This window comes from Zingiber officinale, chromosome 9A (assembly GCF_018446385.1).
Source record: "Zingiber officinale cultivar Zhangliang chromosome 9A, Zo_v1.1, whole genome shotgun sequence".
Lineage (NCBI taxonomy): Eukaryota > Viridiplantae > Streptophyta > Magnoliopsida > Zingiberales > Zingiberaceae > Zingiber > Zingiber officinale.
The window spans coordinates 133,389,853-133,409,098 of NC_056002.1; the positions used below are offsets into that span (position 1 = coordinate 133,389,853).

At 34.3% G+C, this 19,246-nt stretch overlaps 1 protein-coding gene across 1 annotated transcript; it reads right to left on the reverse strand.

The window, feature by feature from the left end:
- Positions 1-4,345: 4,345 nt before the first annotated feature.
- On the reverse strand, positions 4,346-6,868 carry LOC122019609 (chorismate synthase, chloroplastic-like). Its single transcript, XM_042577063.1, has 5 exons — positions 6,719-6,868; positions 6,470-6,572; positions 6,100-6,203; positions 4,595-4,717; positions 4,346-4,507 (listed from the first exon to the last, which is right to left on the reverse strand). The coding sequence occupies exons 1-5, from the start codon at positions 6,866-6,868 to the stop codon at positions 4,346-4,348; spliced, it is 642 nt and encodes a 213-aa protein (XP_042432997.1).
- Positions 6,869-19,246: the final 12,378 nt, after the last annotated feature.

The window sequence follows — 19,246 nt, forward strand, 5'->3', positions numbered from 1 at the left end:
TTCCTTGGAAGTTAAGGTCTACTTGTCCTTGGTGTTCGTCTCCTCTCTAAGGAGAAAAATAGTGACAGGATGAAAATATGATCAACTATAAATTTTTAACAATGGTTTCTAATGACTTCCAAACATGCCAGAGTTGTTGGTGGGATTATGGAGTCACGTGATCTAACTGTTGGATTTGGTAATTGTGCAATCTGAGTGTGGGCAGAATGATGGTATAACACTACTTTAGCGAAATCGAGGCTAGAATTGAACTCTATCTTTTAAAGATAAATTTTCCCCACACACTACTCATAGAACACAACAATTGTCTCTCAATATATAATGACTTTATCTTGCGATAGTAGCACTGCAAATCGTATGACTTCCAAATTGAAGAAGTTTCTCAAACTCTCCAAATACAAGTATAGAATGCAATGGTTGCTTTGATTTGAAATGGAATGAATCAAATGAGAATGTGAGGTATCTTATTTATACCAAATGAAGGGGTAGAAGAACGTCTTGGACCAATTAGATCTCATTCATCCAACTTGAGTTGGATGATCTAGATTGCATCCCTTCCCAAGAGACACAATGCCTCTTCATTTGAATGCCTTCCTTTTGAAATCAATGATTGAGATTGAGCCATCCGAAAGGGCACTTATACCTTCTCGTTTGGATGAATCTGATTTATCCATCTTAATCTGATGATCCAAATTAGTCATGTCATTAATTCATGTGATTTCTCATTTACAAACTAATTGGTTCAAAACTAATTTTCAAACAATCTCCAACATGAATGAAAATTAATGCATGTGTGTATCTTCACACTAAAGGAGAGTTCAATCGAAAGATTATTGCATTAGGAGAGATAGCTTATGACTTTGAATCTTCTGTAGTAGGGTACAATAGGATTTACTAGGTTGCTTAGTCAATGTGATGTCTTGAACTACTCAACCGTTCATGTAAATTAAGACAATGATACATACACAATAATATTTCTCACTTCTTTATAGTTCTCACTGTTTTGTCTGTTTTAGCCATGAACATCTTGAATTCATAAGTGTGTCATTGAAGCGGCCCATCTTCATACTTATATAGGTGACTTCCTAAGAGTATCCTACCATACTCTACTTTTCTAAATATAGAAGTTATTAAAAATTTATAACTTAATCTTACTACATATCGTAGGTAGCACTTTTCCATCCTAGAAATGAGAGGGGAGCTAGTCCAAGTACTCATACGAATTTTCATAATTTCGTTGTCCCATTAAATCAAAATTTTGGGATCTCTAATCAACAAGGTTGGAGTACCACTATAAATGTTCTTATTTGTAGATTTTTAATCTAAGTTCTCTTGATATGTAGTATATTTGATCTTTATTCAAACCTTTTATAAATGGATATGCCAAGTTATCTTTTTATTTGACATAATTAACAGAGATAACTTCAATAGAGATCAACTACCTAATGGTATTGTGTCATCGACGAATATGTCGTGACCTACCATTATACATGCTATTTTATGCCCTTGCAATTACCTATTGATTATCATAATGTATCTGTTAGGGTTATAAGATTGCAAACAAAGTCCCACAGTGAAATCACATGGGAAAGATTATGGACTTATAAGGAAAAGATATTTTCATTAGTATGAGGTCTTTTGGGTAGAACTTAAAAATAAAACTATAAGTGTTTATGTCCAAAATGGATAATATCATAATATTATAGAGAGATATGAATTCTTTTGGTCCCAACAATTGGTATCAGAGCTCTAACTGACAACAGGTGTAACCACTAACTATGCACAAGAACTATGGTTTAATTGAGCTATGTGAATAGAATATTGACCTCGAACAAAGGAAGTGGGGGCTCCCATGTCTAGATCAAGAGGACCAGACACCAAGCAGGAAGTCATAGTGGATAGCCAAACAGAGAAACCATTGTTGTTGACAGGCAAGGAAGACCTAGTAAGTTAGTTGGACTGAGGGGCAAGGAAGTCCAAGTAGGTCTGGTGGACCAAGGGGCAGGAAGACCTAGTAGGTCGATTGAACCGAGGGGCGGGAAGACTTGGTGAGTCAAGGATTGGAAGTCAAATGGATAGCCTTTCCACTTTAGGGGGCCTTATGGTCCTTCGTTTGAGGAGAGGATTGTTGGGGTTGTAAGGTTATAAATAAAGTCCCACATTGAAATCATATAGGAATGATCATGGACTTATAAGGAAAAGATATATTCATTGGTTTGAGACTTTTTGGGTAAAACTCAAAAATAAAATCATGGGGCCTTAGATCCAAAGTGGACAATATCATACTATTTTTGAGATATCTAAATTCCTTCAGTCCTAATAGTATCATCACAGCAGGCACTGGCTTTGCCCAATATGAGATATCCTCTAAGAAGTTATGAAGTCATTTAGTTTCTTCTGCGTCTTTATCTAAGGCAATAAACTCAGATTTCATAGCTGATCGAGTTATGCATGTTTGTTTTGTCAACTTCCATGACACGGCTCTACCACCAATGGTATATACATATCCACTGATTGATTTAGAGTTGTTTGTATCATATATCCAATTTATATCATAATAGCCTTATAGTACCGTTGGATATCTTATATAATATAATCTATACTCTAAGGTGTATTTTAAATATTTTAAAAATCTTATTAATGTCTTCCAATGGTCATGATTTGGATTACTTGTAAATTTACTTAATTTTTTTGACCGCATAGGCAATATCCGGATGTGTACAATTAGTGACATATATCAAACTGCCAATTATCCTCGAATATTCCAGTTGAGATATGGGTTTACCATGGTTCTTAGCCAAAAGCAAGCTTATGTTCATCGATCATATGCATTAAATTTCCTTAGTACTATCTAATATAATGAAACTATGAAAGGATAATTCCATCTAATATCTTATCGATCTAAATCTCAAGTATAACACCCATTATATCCATATCTTTCATATCAAACTTCTTGGTCAATATTTTCTTAGAAGTTATAATTATATCAAGATTACTACCCATAATGAGCATATCATTTATATATAGACAGATGATGACAAATAAGTCAGATATGCCTTTGATATATATGTATTTGTTGCACTCATTTATTTTAAATCCATTTGACATCATAGTTTTGTCAAATTTCTCGTACCACTGCTTTGGTATTTGTTTTAGCCCATATAATGACTTCACGACTCTGCACACCTTATTTTCTTATCTTGGAGCCACAAACCCTTCAAGTTGCTCCATATATATTTCTTCCTCTAATTCATCATTTAGAAAGACTATTTTCACATCCATTTGATGTATCTAAAGGTTATATATTACAACAATAACAATGAGTACTCGAATGGATATGATCCTTGTTATTGGTGAATAGGTATCAAAGAAGTCAAGACCTTTCTTTTATTTGAATTCCTTTGCCACTAGTCTTGCCTTATACTTATCAATAGTTCCATTAGCCTTATATTTTTATTTGGGATCTATTTACATCCTAAAGGCTTGATTCAAGGTGGAATATCCACCAATTTCTAAGTATGACTTTGTATGATGGAATTGATTTCACTATTGACGATTACTTTCCAAAAGGGAGTCTCGGGACTTGATAATACTTTTCTTATTGTTGGTTTATTTTCCAACATATAAGTCATGAAATCAAGACCAAATGAATTTACTATTTTAGGTCTCTTACTACATCTTCACTATGTGAAAATTGCCAATAGACTTCGGATATTATCCGAAGTAATAGGTATATATTTACTGAAGTAGACGCACGTGAAGTAAAAGAGTTATTTTTTTACTTCGGCACACAAATACCGAAGTCTATCACCGGTCCAAAACCGGTTCAAAATCGGACCAGTTTCGAAGTAAAAAAACTCTATTACTTCATCATGACCAATAAAAATACCGAAGTAGGTGATGATATATTACTGCATAGGTTACATTGTCTGACGAAGTTTAAAGTAGTTACGACTTCACAAATTTTTATATTATGGTGTAGTAAATAGTTAATATTACTTCTACATATTTTAGCTTGATCAAAGTAATTGTTATTGTATTACTTCATCGTAGTATGGAAGTAAAAAAAGCATATTTTACTACACTTCAATAATTTAAGTTAGAGCAGTAATACATACGAACGACTTCAACAATTTTAATCAGTGACAAAGTCAATAGTTTCTTTAACTACGACAATATTTAAATTTACTGAAGTCTTATGTATTCTATTACTTCATCATTTTTATTTATAGTATCGAAGTAGTTGACTATATTTTACTACAATACAAATTTAATTAACAAAAGTTTATATCATAATATTTTGCTATTACACAATAGTTTTCATCACCAAAATTGAACAAATATATCACAAATATCTATCAGTTTTAAAGTAGAGTTGGGGTTTTACACATCCTCCCACACCTCTAACTCGTCCATAGTGTTCTCGATTTCCTAAGGTAGTGGTTAACACATCGTTCATCCCAGAAGACTTGAACTCTCCTTTGACCTTCTTTTCCAACAAGTCATCCTACAATTAGGGATATAATAAATTAATCCAAAAATTCCAATATTATTTAGTTAGACAATATGAATTTAGATAAAAATAAATATTTACAATTTTTTCAACGACTTTTGCTATCTCTATATTTGTAATATTGCCAGATTTGTCCTCGCGAGCTTTACGCCAAAGCAACGATCTATCAACTTCCTCATTTTCAGCAATTAATTTTTTCTCCCGCTACAATTCCAAAAATGATCAGTTGCATAATATTAAATACTTGCTTGAAAATGCCAAGTATAATGCATGGTAGCTTACCAATTCAACCTCTAAGCCGATGTAACCTTTGTGAAATAATATTTATAATGCATCGTTCGTTCTTTTTGTTTTTCATGAATAACCTACATAGAAGATACATTCATAAACACCTATATACATTATATATATAGCAGACAATATAGAAACAAAGAATTGTATTTTGGTTTACAAGTGTAAGCAAAATACCGAACATGAAGCAAAAGAAAGAACACCTGTATGCATTCATAAACACCTGGCCTGTATGCTTACACCAATTATTTGGTATTTTGCAGGTGTAAGCAAACAAAGAATTGTAAAGGATTTCAACAAAAAAAAAAAACTAAAGCAAAGTGATGCTCAAACCTGGTAAGGTTCTAACTTGCACAAAATTAGTTTGCTTGATCGATACTTGTTAAATCCACATCAAACACAATATATTTAAGTAGATGCATTTCATGAGATCTCCAAAAGTAAGTAAAATAATCTACTTTGGTCCTATAATTATCAAGTTAGCAGACATGAGAAACTGCTTTTCACCATGGGTGAAAGGAAATCCATTCAAACTCAGTGAATGCCAGGTGTGTTATGAATTAGAAACATCAACAAGAGCCTCTTGAAACATCATAGGATCAGTGTAGTTTTTTCATTAGTGTTGATTTAGATATCTTCATTGAGTCTCTCTATAATTACTATTGTAGAAAGGGTCTTAAGTGCATTACTATAAACTGGATAGTTGAGATCCTGACTATGATCTTCATGGATTTTTTTATTTGGTTTTTCTTGTTGGTTGTTGATTGGCCTGCCTTAGAAACTGTAAAATGTGGGATTAATGTGCTGAAGTCTAGATATAAGACTTGTGATCTTGCAGAAATAGCCATCAAAAAGCACCCATTAGTCCCATTTACATTAATAAAAGGTGTCATTGTTGGGTGCATGGTTATGTTGGCAATTTATGGGGTATTTAACTTCTTGATATTCATTGTACAGTTCAAAGGCATGCTTAAAGGCCGCAACTTCTATTAAAACAAATACATTTTCTACAGACATTTGACTTCTTTTTTCTGCAGACATTTGATAGAATTGAGAAACACATAATATGGAAATTAGAAAATTGGAAATGCATCGAGGATTTCAATAGTCAACTATGAATCCAAAATGGTAATAGAAAAAAAGCTTTTTTGCCAAAATTTAATAAATAGTAATTATTGAACCCTTCCTGCATGGAAAATATTAGTTTCGCTATTCTTCCCAGTTAGCATCATGGAAGAATTCATCTTCTAGTTTGATGGATGTTAAAGGGAAATATGGTACGTAATGTAGCTTACCACAATAGTAGAAGTTGGCTTAAAAGCTATTCTCAAGTAAATGGTTTCTCCAATTGATATTCCTCCCTGTACCGAGGAATCCTTATCGTTAAACCTTAATTCTTCTAATAGCAATTTTCATATGAACAAAAGGAGTAACAAAGATTAAAGGATAAACCTGTACACCCTCAGACCGGTTTGTTCGTGTTCGCATATTGCCGTGTTCATCCATGAAGAACTCATCATTATGCTAACTTCCAGTCAAAAAAGTTCCTAAACATAGTTCGATGAATTACAGAAAGAAAAATGCTGATTATTATGAATATTCTAAACAATTTACATAATATACGAAGAACCTCAACTACACTACTCCAGGTTAATAGATACTGACCTGAAAAACCACTGCCAATTTCAAATCCCTTCGTTGCAGGGAGAGACAACATAGCTTTTGCCAAATCAGCTTCCAATTTATCAAAGACTGGACATCCAAGCCCCTGAGACAATGGAAGAAATGCAATTGAAAACGTTCAGTAAAAAGTAGTTTTTCATATAGTCCACTCAATGCAGGCTGTTATAAACCATTGCAGAGAAGAATCTATATAAATAATAGCAAAGAATCTGAACAAAGTGAAATAATTACTTTTGGAACATTTCGAGCAATGCATGCCACTATGCCTCCAACAGAGTCTCCCTTAACTCGAACTCCATCGATGGCTTCAATCATCTTCTGAGCATAATCTGGATCCGGACATCTGACGGTGTTATTCTCAATCTGGTAAGTTATGGGCATAATAAGATCAATTGTCCATAAGAAAATGGAAAATTAATTAGAATAATTGAACAATCACAGACTTGATCAAGGGTCACTGTCTCATGATCAACAACACCTTCAGGAAGCACAACTTTATGAACTTGAGAAACATATGCCAAAATCTGGAAAGATATAGAAGATTCAGAGTTAAGCAGATAAACATCTAAGGCCAATGGCACACTAAATGAAACTCAAAGATTCTAGTTAACTTAAATTAACTAAATTGAAGCTCGAATATTTGATTATTTGAATATTGCTATATGCTCAATAACGGAGGAACTATGTGATAGACAACGACGACACAAAAGATAAGACAACCTATGTGACTCTGTTGCTAAAATATTTTTAAAAAATTAAAGAAAAGGCTCTATATTGGAACTTTTAAACCAAAAACTAGTCAAACCAAATCAACAGTCATGCATAGACAGGATAGTTACAACGTGCATCTCCAATTCAATATCAAGTTCAATAAGCATGACATTAGAGGATTGTGAGAGTAATTCCTTTTTGGGCCAGAGGAATTATGAGTGCATTTATGGTTATCTAATGGAAACACAAAACACCATATCAGAAATTTATATTACAACATTGTCAAAATAAAACAATGAATAAACCCACCTCAGTTCCTGCATACATCTTAAGAATCTTCTTTGCAATAGCTCCTGCAGCAACCCTACCAATAGTCTCTCTTGTTGTACAATGAATATCAAGAAATTAAATACCCCTAGCAATAGTTCATATGTATAATTCTTGTCTTGCTCCATCAGGTTTTAGTTTATGAGATCATGCCAAAAAAAAAAAAATAATACCAATAAAATAGAGAATAAGACTTGCCTCTTAGGATCGGTTAGAGACAATTGGTTAGAAACAACGCAACAGAGATGAAAGGAAAAGAAATCTAACAGCAAGGCAGAGAGGAAAGGAAAGAAGGGGTCGGAGAGGGAACAAACCTAGAGCTGTAGAAAACCTGAACGACGACCCCCAGGTAAAGTAGATTTGTCGCTGGTGGAGTCAAATAACACCGGGTGAAGTCAATTGTTTGCGTCAGGCGAAAAAACAAGCAGAAGGCGAAAGGCTAAAAAACACGAAGAAGACCTAGAGGGTGCACGACAAAAAAACAAAAGTTAGGATCGGTTAGAGACAAAGCAACATAGAGGAAAGGAAACCTGACGGCGAGGCAGAGAGGAAAGGAAATAAGAGGTTGAAGAGGGAACAAACCTAGCTCTGCAGAGAGGAAAGGATCTTTATGCATTCGGGGGAACAACTCGAAGATCGCCGACTGGGTGAAGTAGATTTGCTATCGGGAGAGTCGAAGGTCGCCGGCGGTGAGTGGTAGGCCGTTGGGGGAGTCGAAGGTTGTCGAGTGAAGTTGAATCTGTGCGTCGGGCGAAAAAACACGAAGAGGGTGCAAGGAGAAAAAACACGAAGAAAATAGAAGAAGACAGAAGGCGCACAACGGGGAAAAAAGTAAAGTACTTAGGGTTCCCGCGTGGGAAAAAAATAAACCCGCCGGTTTAGTTAGGAAAATATTTTTAACCAGTTATAACTTATTACTTCACCATTTAGACATATAGTTTAATTTTGTGACTTATTACTTCATCAAATATATATCACGAAGTAAAATATTAGATAAAATTAGAAGTAAAATCCATATTTTTTAATCTATGAAGTCTAAAATATTATTTACTATATTAAATTTTGTACCGAAGTTAATTGTAATATATTACTTCATAATTATTGATTGCCGAAGTAAACAGTGGCGAAGTCTAATACAGATTTTCACATAGTGCTTGATTCTTCATTATTTTCAAGATTATCCATATTCACAGTTTCATAAGTTCTTTTATTTGAACTGTCTTCTTTCCTTTCTTTGCAAGGAAAGATATCTTCAAAAAATACAGTATTCCTTGATTCAATTGTTATTCGAACATGTACATCAAGAACTGCTGATTTATGCATCAAAAATTGATATGCATTACTTGTTGGTCCCGTTGAGGACAGCTAGAGGGGGGATGAATAGCCTGTAAGTTAGATTACCAAATTCTATTGCTATCAATCTTAGCAAAGACGAACACAAGTTAGTTGAATAATAAAAACATAAACTAAAAGAATAAGAGCTAACGAATTGTATTTGGTTACAACCAGGGAGGTTGTTAATCTAAAAAAATATGGAACCGCCACATCAACGACCCCCTAAAGCTGGTCTCACAGATATGGAGGGAGATAAATGTAGATACATAGTTGAAAGCACATAGCCGGGATGCTAACCCTAGGTAATAACACCCCGAGGATCGAACCCTGGACCTCTCAGCCACGAAACCATGCGCCCCCAACTGTGCTACTCCCTGGGGACTAGGGAGTTTGTTAATCTAAGGTAGATGAATGCACACTATCAAGCTCCTTCGTTGAAGGCGGAGTAGCCTCTTTCAGCATTTAAGAACATAAAATAAACTATAAAGTATTGACATGAAAGCACAGTGTTCGTGGTTGAGTCTTGTATTAAATAAAGAGAATCAGAGCTATATTTATAGCTCACTAGTCGAAATATAGTCGTTGTGATGTGGTGGGTTCTGGGAGCTTAGATCGGGTCCGAGAGCCTCCACTATAGTGCCTTATCCGCTCCGCAATGGCTTCGTGATAAGTCTCTTATCCATGCCTGAGCACCTGGACAGGTTTGGGCGCTTGGAGTGTTGCTAACATGGATCCAAATTTTATCCCCACTACAACATCTCCGAAAGGGCACCTTTGTTGGCCCAAACTGGTCTGAGTGCCCAAACCAAGTCCAGGCACCTGGAGTCAAAGCATCTGGACTTGGTCCAAATGCCTAGATAAGTCAACTTTAGGTTGACTTCTCCGGTTGCTATTTCGGTCGCTTGGGTGATTCTCCGGCCAGCCAGAGTTGATATCACTCGATCCTAACTCTGGCTTTCTCCTTAAGTAGTCTTCTATTTCGATTTCTCGTCCCTCGGAAGCGCTGCGCATGTCCTTCTCGTCCACCAGTGTACTCTTCCATAGCATCTCATCCCTCGGATGTACCAAGCCCGTCAACTCGCTTCCCGTGTCATCCTTCTTGCTAGCTATGTCTTCTGCTCGACTTCTTGTGTTCTCAAGTCCTTGTACACTTAGACACAAGCCATCAAATACGTAGAATCTAAGTTAACCTAGTTGATCACATCAAAACTAACTTGGGGTACTTATAATTTTTTTCTTTTTGATGTGCATCAACCCAAGTTAAGTAAAGACTAAAACAAACAATAGAATTGATAATATTACAATTAACAACAATAAGTTTGCAATTGTAATAAGTAAATTATAAATTTGTAATAAATTCAAGAAAAGTAAATTCAAAGAAATATATATATATAAAAAAAAAGTATACATCCCCTTAGCATAAGCTTAATTTCTAATTTTCTCCCACTTTAATCACATCAAAAGAACATTAGGAAAAATATGAGAAATAGTTAGAAAAATTTGGAAATTTTTCTAAGGATACAAAATAGAATTTCTAGTTATTTATCTTCTTACCGAAATTAATTTTTAAAGATATAATTTTTAATTAATTAATCTAAATATTTTGGAAAAATAACTTAAAAATATTTTAACATGTCAAAAAATCATGAAAAAAAATTAATTATAATCATAAGCATTTAAAGGTATGATAAAAAATTCATATATAGAATATGTTTATTTTAACTGTAACAAATACTTTAAATAGATAAAATTATTTTTAAAAATAAAATATTAAAAATAGTATTTGAATTCTAAAAATCTGGCTATTTTTTCTCAACATTCAAAATTCAAGGCTAAACTCTGAAAATATCAAAAGTTTCAAAATTAATCTCTGTAATCATTTTAAATTTTAAATAACATTTTTCAATCAAAAATTCATAAAAAAATATGATAATTATAAAAAAATCTCAAATATTTTTATTTTAGTAAAGAATATGATTCATTATTACAGTAAAATTAAGTATTAAAAAAATTAATTTTTAAAATATTTTTAATCATTACAATTCATTTTATCAAAAGAAGAATCTTAAAAAATAATATAACAAAAAGAAAATTTTAAGATTATTTATGTGAGTAGATAGAGTCTTTATTTTGCACCAAAAAAATTTCAAAACAAAATATAAATAGTAGCCATGTGAAATAATTAATTTAATAAATAAAGTTAAAAAGTAAATTAAATTTAAAGCATGCATAAAAATTTAGACTAAGCATGATTTAGGAAGTTAAAACAAGTTCTTACCTACTGGATTTATCAAATAATTTTTAGGAATAAATTTGCTATCTACTTTTAAAATTTGGCTCCTGTGGTTCCTAAGACACCAATTAAGTCCACTATAATTTCTAAATTTTGGAATTGTAGAATGTGAGCATGTAAAAGTTTTAAGACATTTTATATGTTCTTTTAATTTTGCATTTTCATTTTTAACTTTATCAAATTCTTTTAATGGACATGTTTTAGCTAAGATAGTTTTTAAATTCATATTTTCCTTTTTCAATTTGATATTCTTAGTTTTAAGCTTACATAAAGATTTAGACATTAATTTTATACTTTCATAAAGTTGATTAGGAGGAAAAAGGCATACCTTACTTACCATGTTGGTCTTGAAGTTTGACTCTCCCCCTTCTGTTGGGTCACTTCGGAGCTATAGGGGGGTGAATAACTTCTTGTGCTCGTTCACTTGCTTCATAGATGTTGATTTGCAGCGGATAGAATCGAAGACAAGTTCTCCAATGCTAACATGTAGATTTACTTGACATCCACCTCAAGAAGAGGTGGTTAATCCAAGGATCCACACATCAAGCGCACTCTCCACTAAGAAAATAACTCCTCAGAACAATCGGAGGTGAAGAAACCTCATACAAGATTCTCAGTATAAACAAGAAGAAATACAAGAAAACCCTTACAAGATTTACAACAAAGATGCTCTCTTCTTGTTTGAAAATGCCTCTTGATACTTGAAAATACAATAGCACTTTACTCTAAGAATCTTCAAGAACTGGTGGTGAGAATCGACCGAGAAGAAGCGGAGAAGAACTCATGTAAGTACTATGGAGTTTGAACCTCGCTGTCGCCTTTATACTTCAAGATCTAGGGCTCCCAATCGATTGGCATGCTCCCAATCGATTGCCACGTCAGATCCTAGCGATCCTAGTTGTCCAAAGCATGTAACCTGTGCAACGATCATATCTCATGGTCAATCGATTGGGGAGGCTTTGATCGATCGATTCAGAGCACCTCTGTGCTCTCGTAGATAAATCTAGAATCAATTGACAGATCAATTCCTTCTGCCTCACGATCTTGCGAGAAAATAAGCCCTAATCGATCGACTAATTGATTGGAGTAACCCAATCAATCGGTTGATCAATTGGGGAGGACACTGTGCTCTTTGTGAGAAACCTCTAATCGATCGACTGATCGATTGGGCTATCCTTGCTCACGAAGCTCTCCCAATCGATCAACTGATTAATAGGGCTCTGGTTCAATCGATCAACTGATCGATTGAACAACCCTAACTTGACTAACTCAAGTCTAGGGTCCCAAACCCAACATCCGGCCAACTGTGACCTATTGGGACTCACTCGTGCTTAGCATAGGTCAACCTTGACCTATTGGGACTTAGTTACTAAGTGTTAGAGTGTATACTAAAAGCCTAGCTTTTGGTATAAACATTTATCTAGAAATAAGAATCACATTGGTCAAATATCTATATTTGTGATAAATGTAGTTGTTCAATTAATTTATATTGTAGATAACATGGTGTGTGGTGTCACACACAGAGGATCATGTTATCAGTACCTTATAAATTATAAACAGTAGCTCATGACCAAAATGGAAAGGAACAAATCATTAGAAGGTCGTAGTGTAATTAGGTATCAGTTTATCTTGACTGTATAATTACACTAGTACACTTAGAGTGTATTGAGTAGGACCATTTGAGATCGTTTCTTTTATACTGATTTTATAAAGAAACAAAGACCTCGGTTATTATGGAAGTGTGTGCTCTTAATCCTAATATAATAACAAGCACATATATTTGATATTTATTTCTTTAATTTATCAAAGGGTGAGATTTAGTTCGATGAATCAATAAGCCTGATAAGTTGAGAAATGGTATCACTTATAGTGTGTGTTGTTGATTATAGAAGGAAACTGTGTCCTAGAGATACTAGGTTGATAATGTCCTCAAGAGGAGCTCATAAGGATTGTCATGTTAAACCCTGCAGGTGGACCTAGTCCGACATGATGATAAGGTTGAGTGGTACTACTCTTGGACTAAGATATTAATTAAATGAGTTGTCAGTAACTCACTTAATTAGTGGACATTCGATATCTTAAACACAGGGAGACTAACACACTCATGATAAGAAGGAGCCCAAAATGTAATTTGGGATTGGTGCGGTAGTTCAATAATAGTTCTCTAGTGGAATGAATTATTATTGATAAAATTAAGTTGTGTGTTCGGCGCAGCACGGATGCTTAATTTTATCGGAGACCAAAACCAATTCCTCCTCTCGGTCCCTATCGTAGCCTCTTGTATATAGAGATTTATACCCACCACATACCCACCTTCTTACCCAACCAATAGGGGCTGGCCAAGCTAAGCTTGAAGCTCAAGCTTAGGGCCGGCCAAGCCTAAAGGTGGCCCGCCAATAGCTTGGAGCCCAAGTTTAGGTGGCCGGCCACATCATATTAAAAATAATTTTTTATTAAAATTATTTCTTATGTGGATATCATAGTTTTAAAAGAGAGTTTAAAAATTAAATCTTTCCTTTTAAAGCTTTCTACAAAAGATTAAGAAAAGATTTGAAATCTTTCCTTATTTGTAGATTGAAAGGAGATTTTATTTTTAAGAAAAACTTTCCTTTTTAACCATGATAATAATTTAAAAGAGAAGTTTAAAAATTAAATATTCTCTTTTATTAGTTTCTACAAAAGATTAAGAAAAGATTTGATATCTTTCCTTATTTGTAGATTGAAAAGAGATTTTAATTTTTAGAGATAACTCTCCTTTTGGAAATTATCCACATGTTTAAAAGAAGAATTTTAATTTATAAAATTTCCTTTTTATTAACCACCATGAAGGGAAAATTATTGGAGAAATTTTTTTTATAAATTTCTGGAGACAAATTAGCAAGTTTTAATTAATTAAAACTCTCCTTGTTTATAGCTTGATGGTGGCCGGCCATGTAAATTGAGAATAGGAAAATTGTTTTTAATTAAATAAAATTTTCTTTTTCATGGCAAAAGAATTAAGGAAGTTTTTAATTAAATTTCCTTATTTGCCAAGACCAAGGATTATAAAAGAGGGGGTAGAGGTGCCTTCATGGGTGATCAACTCTATTATTCTTCTCCTCTCTTTTCCTCCTTGGTGGCCGGCCCTAGCTTCTTCCTCTTCTCTTCTTCTTATGGCCGGCGGCAACCTCTCTTGGAGCTCTTGATGGTGGCCGGTTCTAGCTAGGAGAAGAAGGAGAGAAAGGTGGTTTTGTTTCTTGCATCCCTTGGAGCTTGGTGGTGGTGGCCGGACCTCTACTTCTCTTGGAGAATTGTGGTGGCTGAAATTTGCAAGGAAGAAGAAGGTGCTTGGTGGTTCTCATCTCGGAAGATCGTTGCCCACACAACGTCCGAGGTTAGAAGAGGAATACGGTAGAAGATCAAGAGGTCTTTCTAAAAGGTATAACTAGTAATTTTTCTTTCCGCATCATACTAGTTATTTTTGAAAATAATACCAAATACAAGAGGCATGTGATTCTAGTATTTCGAATATGTTTTTCGATGTTGTGTTCTTTTGTTTTTTCTTTTCCCTTGTGATTTGATTGTTCTTTTCGGTTAACCTAAAGTTATTTTAGGAAATTAAATATTAGCTTTCCATAAAAGGTTTTGTCTAGTCGGTGGTGGTTGCTCCCATATCCAAGAAGGTCATGTGCCTCGCCACGTCAGTACTGGGAACCAATTATGGAAATTAATATTTAATGGAATTAATAACTTAAGGTGATTTGGGTCGAACGTGTTAAGTTCCGCAGGAGACCCAAGTCAAAACCTAAAAGAACGAATAGATTAAGTTTTGGATCAAACGTGTTAAGTTCCGCAGGCGATCCAAAATTTAATTTAAAAGAACACATGGTAGCTAGGAAAAGGTTCAGACCTTTGTACAAAATTTTTGTACAGTGGAACCTCTAGGTTTTCCAAGTAGCAACCAACAATTGGTATCAGAGCTAGGGTTTTGCCTCTGTGTATTTGGTATTAGTTTAATTATGCACATGTCATACATAATTTAGGCAGGATAATAGTAGGATGTGCTAACTTTGTGGATGCAGGATCCAACTATTATGGCTTATAGTTTTATGTGTGTGATTGGACCCTTGGACATGTCAAGGGCATTTATATGTGTGTGCATGATTGTATTAAAATACAGCAGGAGTTGTATTTAGATTTATTAGGATTTTATTTTTGATCTAGATACATGTACATTCCTTTTATGGAATATAGGATCAAAATGTAAAATTCTATTTATGTCGCGGATCGAATCTTGCAAAGCGTGGAACCTTCTAAGGACTAGAGGCGCAGCGGAACAAGGAGCAAGATGGATGCGACAGCTAGACCCGGTGGCGGTGGCCAAATATGGCAGCAGCTTGGGATGACAACACACGGAGGACAACTAGAGATAAAAGCCATAATAGTTGAAAATTAGATTTTCTATTTATTGCTTTTATATTGTGTGCATGTTAGTTTACAAGTTTAGTAGGCTAGCATAGTTAAAAATTCCTCATTTATAAATAACTAAGTGGGAGAGGTATTTTTAAGTAAATCCCATGGTCTCCATTACTGGTTTGTAAGTGATGCAAACAAGCTTGCGCGTTGGCTCTGAGTGCCTTCCTCCATAACGGATGAGCTTGTTTGCGGATCACTAGAACAGACTTCCATTTTTGGATGACTATAGGAAGTTAATTAAGAGCGTGTGATCTTCCCCAACGGAAGGGGCATAATCTTATTAATGGACTTAGTGTCAAGTAATGGTATACACTTAGACACATCTAATAGTATCCTCCCCATCGGAGTCACTGCTATTATTTGTGTGACCAAATGAGACCAACTATTAATTTGTCATAAAACTAGGTTGACAAGATAATAAAATTAAAGGTTAAAACCCCTCTTACAAATGATTGATTTTGTATACGTCCACACTAACGTGGCATACAAAATTAACGGTGTTTGAGATAATTTTATTTGTCATAAAGTTACGTTGACAAGATAGTTAATGGGTAAAACCCTCCTCTTACAAATGTTAATTTTGTATACGTCCACACTAACGTGGCATGCAAAATTCACGGTGTTTTGAGGTGTTGGTAAATTTAAATAGTATTGTTAGAGGAATCAATATTATTTTAAATTTAGAGTCTTGACCAAATATTTGATTAAAGATAGATCAACTATTAATTTTATTCGTCATAAAGTAAGGATGACGAGATAATAAAATTAAATAATAAAATTTCCTCTTTGAATTTGTATACGTCCACACTAACGTGGCATACAAAATTCATGGGGATTTTTAAGGAGTTGGTCTTAACCAAATATTTTTGTGATTCTTAGGATGATGGTCAATCCCTAGCTGATATACTTTAGGATAGACTTAGTGGTCCCAATTATAATTGATTGGAAAGAGGATTTGGACATTAAGGTAGACTGTCTTTTTAGAACTAAGAATAATAGAGGTGTATTTTATTCATTAGTTGATATATGTTTAGTGGAGTTATCTACCGGTACCTGGAGTGTAGATACAAGATGCCATTAATCATGTCTGCAATTCATTGCAGGGTTCCAGGAAACCCGACAACTAAATGAAAGGTAAATCACCGTCCACATGGGCACTACTATAAAAGTGGTAGCTATTGCAGTGGGAGATATTTATCCTTTGATAAGAATAAAATATGGATTATAAGTAATTGTCTTTACGTACCAAGTTTAGAAAGAACCTGATTTCAGTTTCTAAACTATTATAGATATTGTGTCTATTTTGATAACAAAGTTGTTATCAAGAAAAATAGGGAAGTTATCTATTCTGGTATGATGGTTGACAATTTATAATCCAATAACTCCCACGATGTAACAAATGGAAATTAGTAACACATCTTCTAAATTTAAGAGAAAGCAACCTTTGGAAATGAACCAATTATATCTTTGGCATCTAAAAGCTAGGTTATACTTGAGTAGGATTCATTGGTAACTAATGAACTTTTGGGTTCATTGGTAGTGGAAATATTTCCAACCTGCGAGTCTTACTTGGAAGGAAAATAACCAAGAAGCTTTTAAGTCCAAGGGGTATGGAGTCAAAGATATGTTGAAATCGGTCCATTCTGATTTGTGTGATCCTATGACTATCCAGACAAGAGGTAGTATTGAATATTTTGTCTATTTTATAGACAACTATTCAAGATACAAATAAATTTATTTAATGTACCGCAAGACTAAGTACTTTGATTAGTTCAAAGAGTACAAGGTTGATGCGGAGAAATGTTAAAGTAAAAAGTCACTATGGAAGATCGTAGTGGCAAGTACCTCTTGGGAGAATTTAGGAGTCATTTATCAGAAGTAGGGATTCAATCCAAACTAACTGCACCTGGTACACCCCAACAGAATGGTGTAGGAAAAGGAAGGTATAGGACTCTTATGGAAATAATTAGATAGATGATGAGTTATTTATAAAATTACCAAATTTGTTTTAAGGATAAACTCTGATAACGAAAGTGAACATAGTACCTTCCAAGTTAGAACTCTCTACTCATATAGAATTGCTGAATAGGTGAAAACCTATTTTGAAGCATATTCGGATTCGGGTAATCCATCACATATGTTAAAGAGAGACAATGATAAGTTGGATAGGAGTTCACTTGTTTGTAAGTTATCCTAGATAAACAAAAGTAGGTTTATAGTCTTAAAAATCAGAAGGTCATTGTTAGCATCAATGACTGTTTTTTTTTGAAAAGGACTATATAATGAACCACGTGCTCATAAGTAAATTTGTTCTTAAGGAAATAATAAAGGACATGTTTAACCTAGTACCAACTGTACAAGATGAGATACCACAAGAAAACTGCAACACGTATCACAAAAACTGCAACACGAAAGTGTCTTGTTGTAGTGGGAGGGTTGTTATGCAACCTAAATAGGTTCATGTTTTGGGAGAGTTTTTGGACTCGATCCCTGGAGGACATGAACCTGATCTCCGGTCATATGATGAAGCACTCCAAGATAAAGATGCAGCATCTTGGCAAAGAGTAATGAATAAAAGAATTAGAATATATGTATTCTAATAAAATCTGGAAGCTTGTAGAATCACCAAATGGTGTAAAAGCCGTTGGGTGTAAAAAGGTCTATAATAGGAAAAGAGGGATAGACAGGAAGGTAGTAACTTTCAAAGCAAGGCTTGATGAAAAAGGAAACTTTTTCACTGGTAGGCATGCTTAAGTCTATTCGGATTCTTTTATCTATTTGGCAAGTGGATGTCAAGACAGCATTCCTTAATGGAAGTCTTGAAGAAAACATCCATATAAAGCAACTAGAAGGGTTCATTGCAAAGGGCTAAGAGCATCTTGTGTGTAAGCTCAATCAGTCTATGGACTGAGGCAAAGCTTCAAGGTCTTGGAATATCCGGTTTATCAAAGTAATCCAGATCTATGGATTTAGTAACCGGATAAGTCTTGTGTATACAAAAGATGTGATGGAAACGTGGTGGTATTTTTTGTACTATACTTAGATAACATTTTTGGTAGTTGGAAACAATATCAAAATGTTGTCAGAAGTAAGGGTATGGTTGTCCAAACAATTCGATATAAAGGACTTGTGAGAATGTATATATTCTTGAGATCAAAGTAATAAGGGATCGCAAGAAAAGAATATTTTACTTATCCCAAGCTTCATACATCGGAAAAATCCTTGTTCGTTTTAAGCATACAAAACTCCAAGAAAGGTTTCTTACCTTTTCAGGATGGAGTAACTTTATCTAAAGATATGTCTCTGTAGACATCAAAGGAGATAAAGGAAATATAGGCAGTTCTTTATGCTACGGCTGTTGAAAGCCTAATGTATGCTATGCACGAGATCAGAAATCTGTTTTGCCAAAGACATAGTTAGCAGATATCAAAGTAACCCTGGACAAGGACAGTGGACTGCAGTAAAGCATATATTATAGTACTTTAGAGGCACTAGAGATTATATGCTAGCTTACAAGACAGTTAATTTGGTCCTTGTGGGTTGCATGGATTTTGACTTCCAATCGAATAGGGACAATAATAAGTCAACCTCGGGGTTTTGTGTTTACTTTAGGAGGTAAAGTCATAACTATGGAAGAG

Bases quoted from the DNA above. Each gene is read 5' to 3' on its own strand.
- LOC122019609 (XM_042577063.1), bottom strand. From the start codon at position 6,868: ATGCCCATAACTTACCAGATTGAGAATAACACCGTCAGATGTCCGGAT. The intron at 6,573-6,718 runs GTAATTATTTCA...CCATTGTCTCAG, and splicing joins TTGCTCGAAATGTTCCAAAA to GGGCTTGGATGTCCAGTCTT. The intron at 4,718-6,099 runs GTAAGCTACATT...TTGGAATTGTAG, and splicing joins AGCCAACTTCTACTATTGTG to CGGGAGAAAAAATTAATTGC.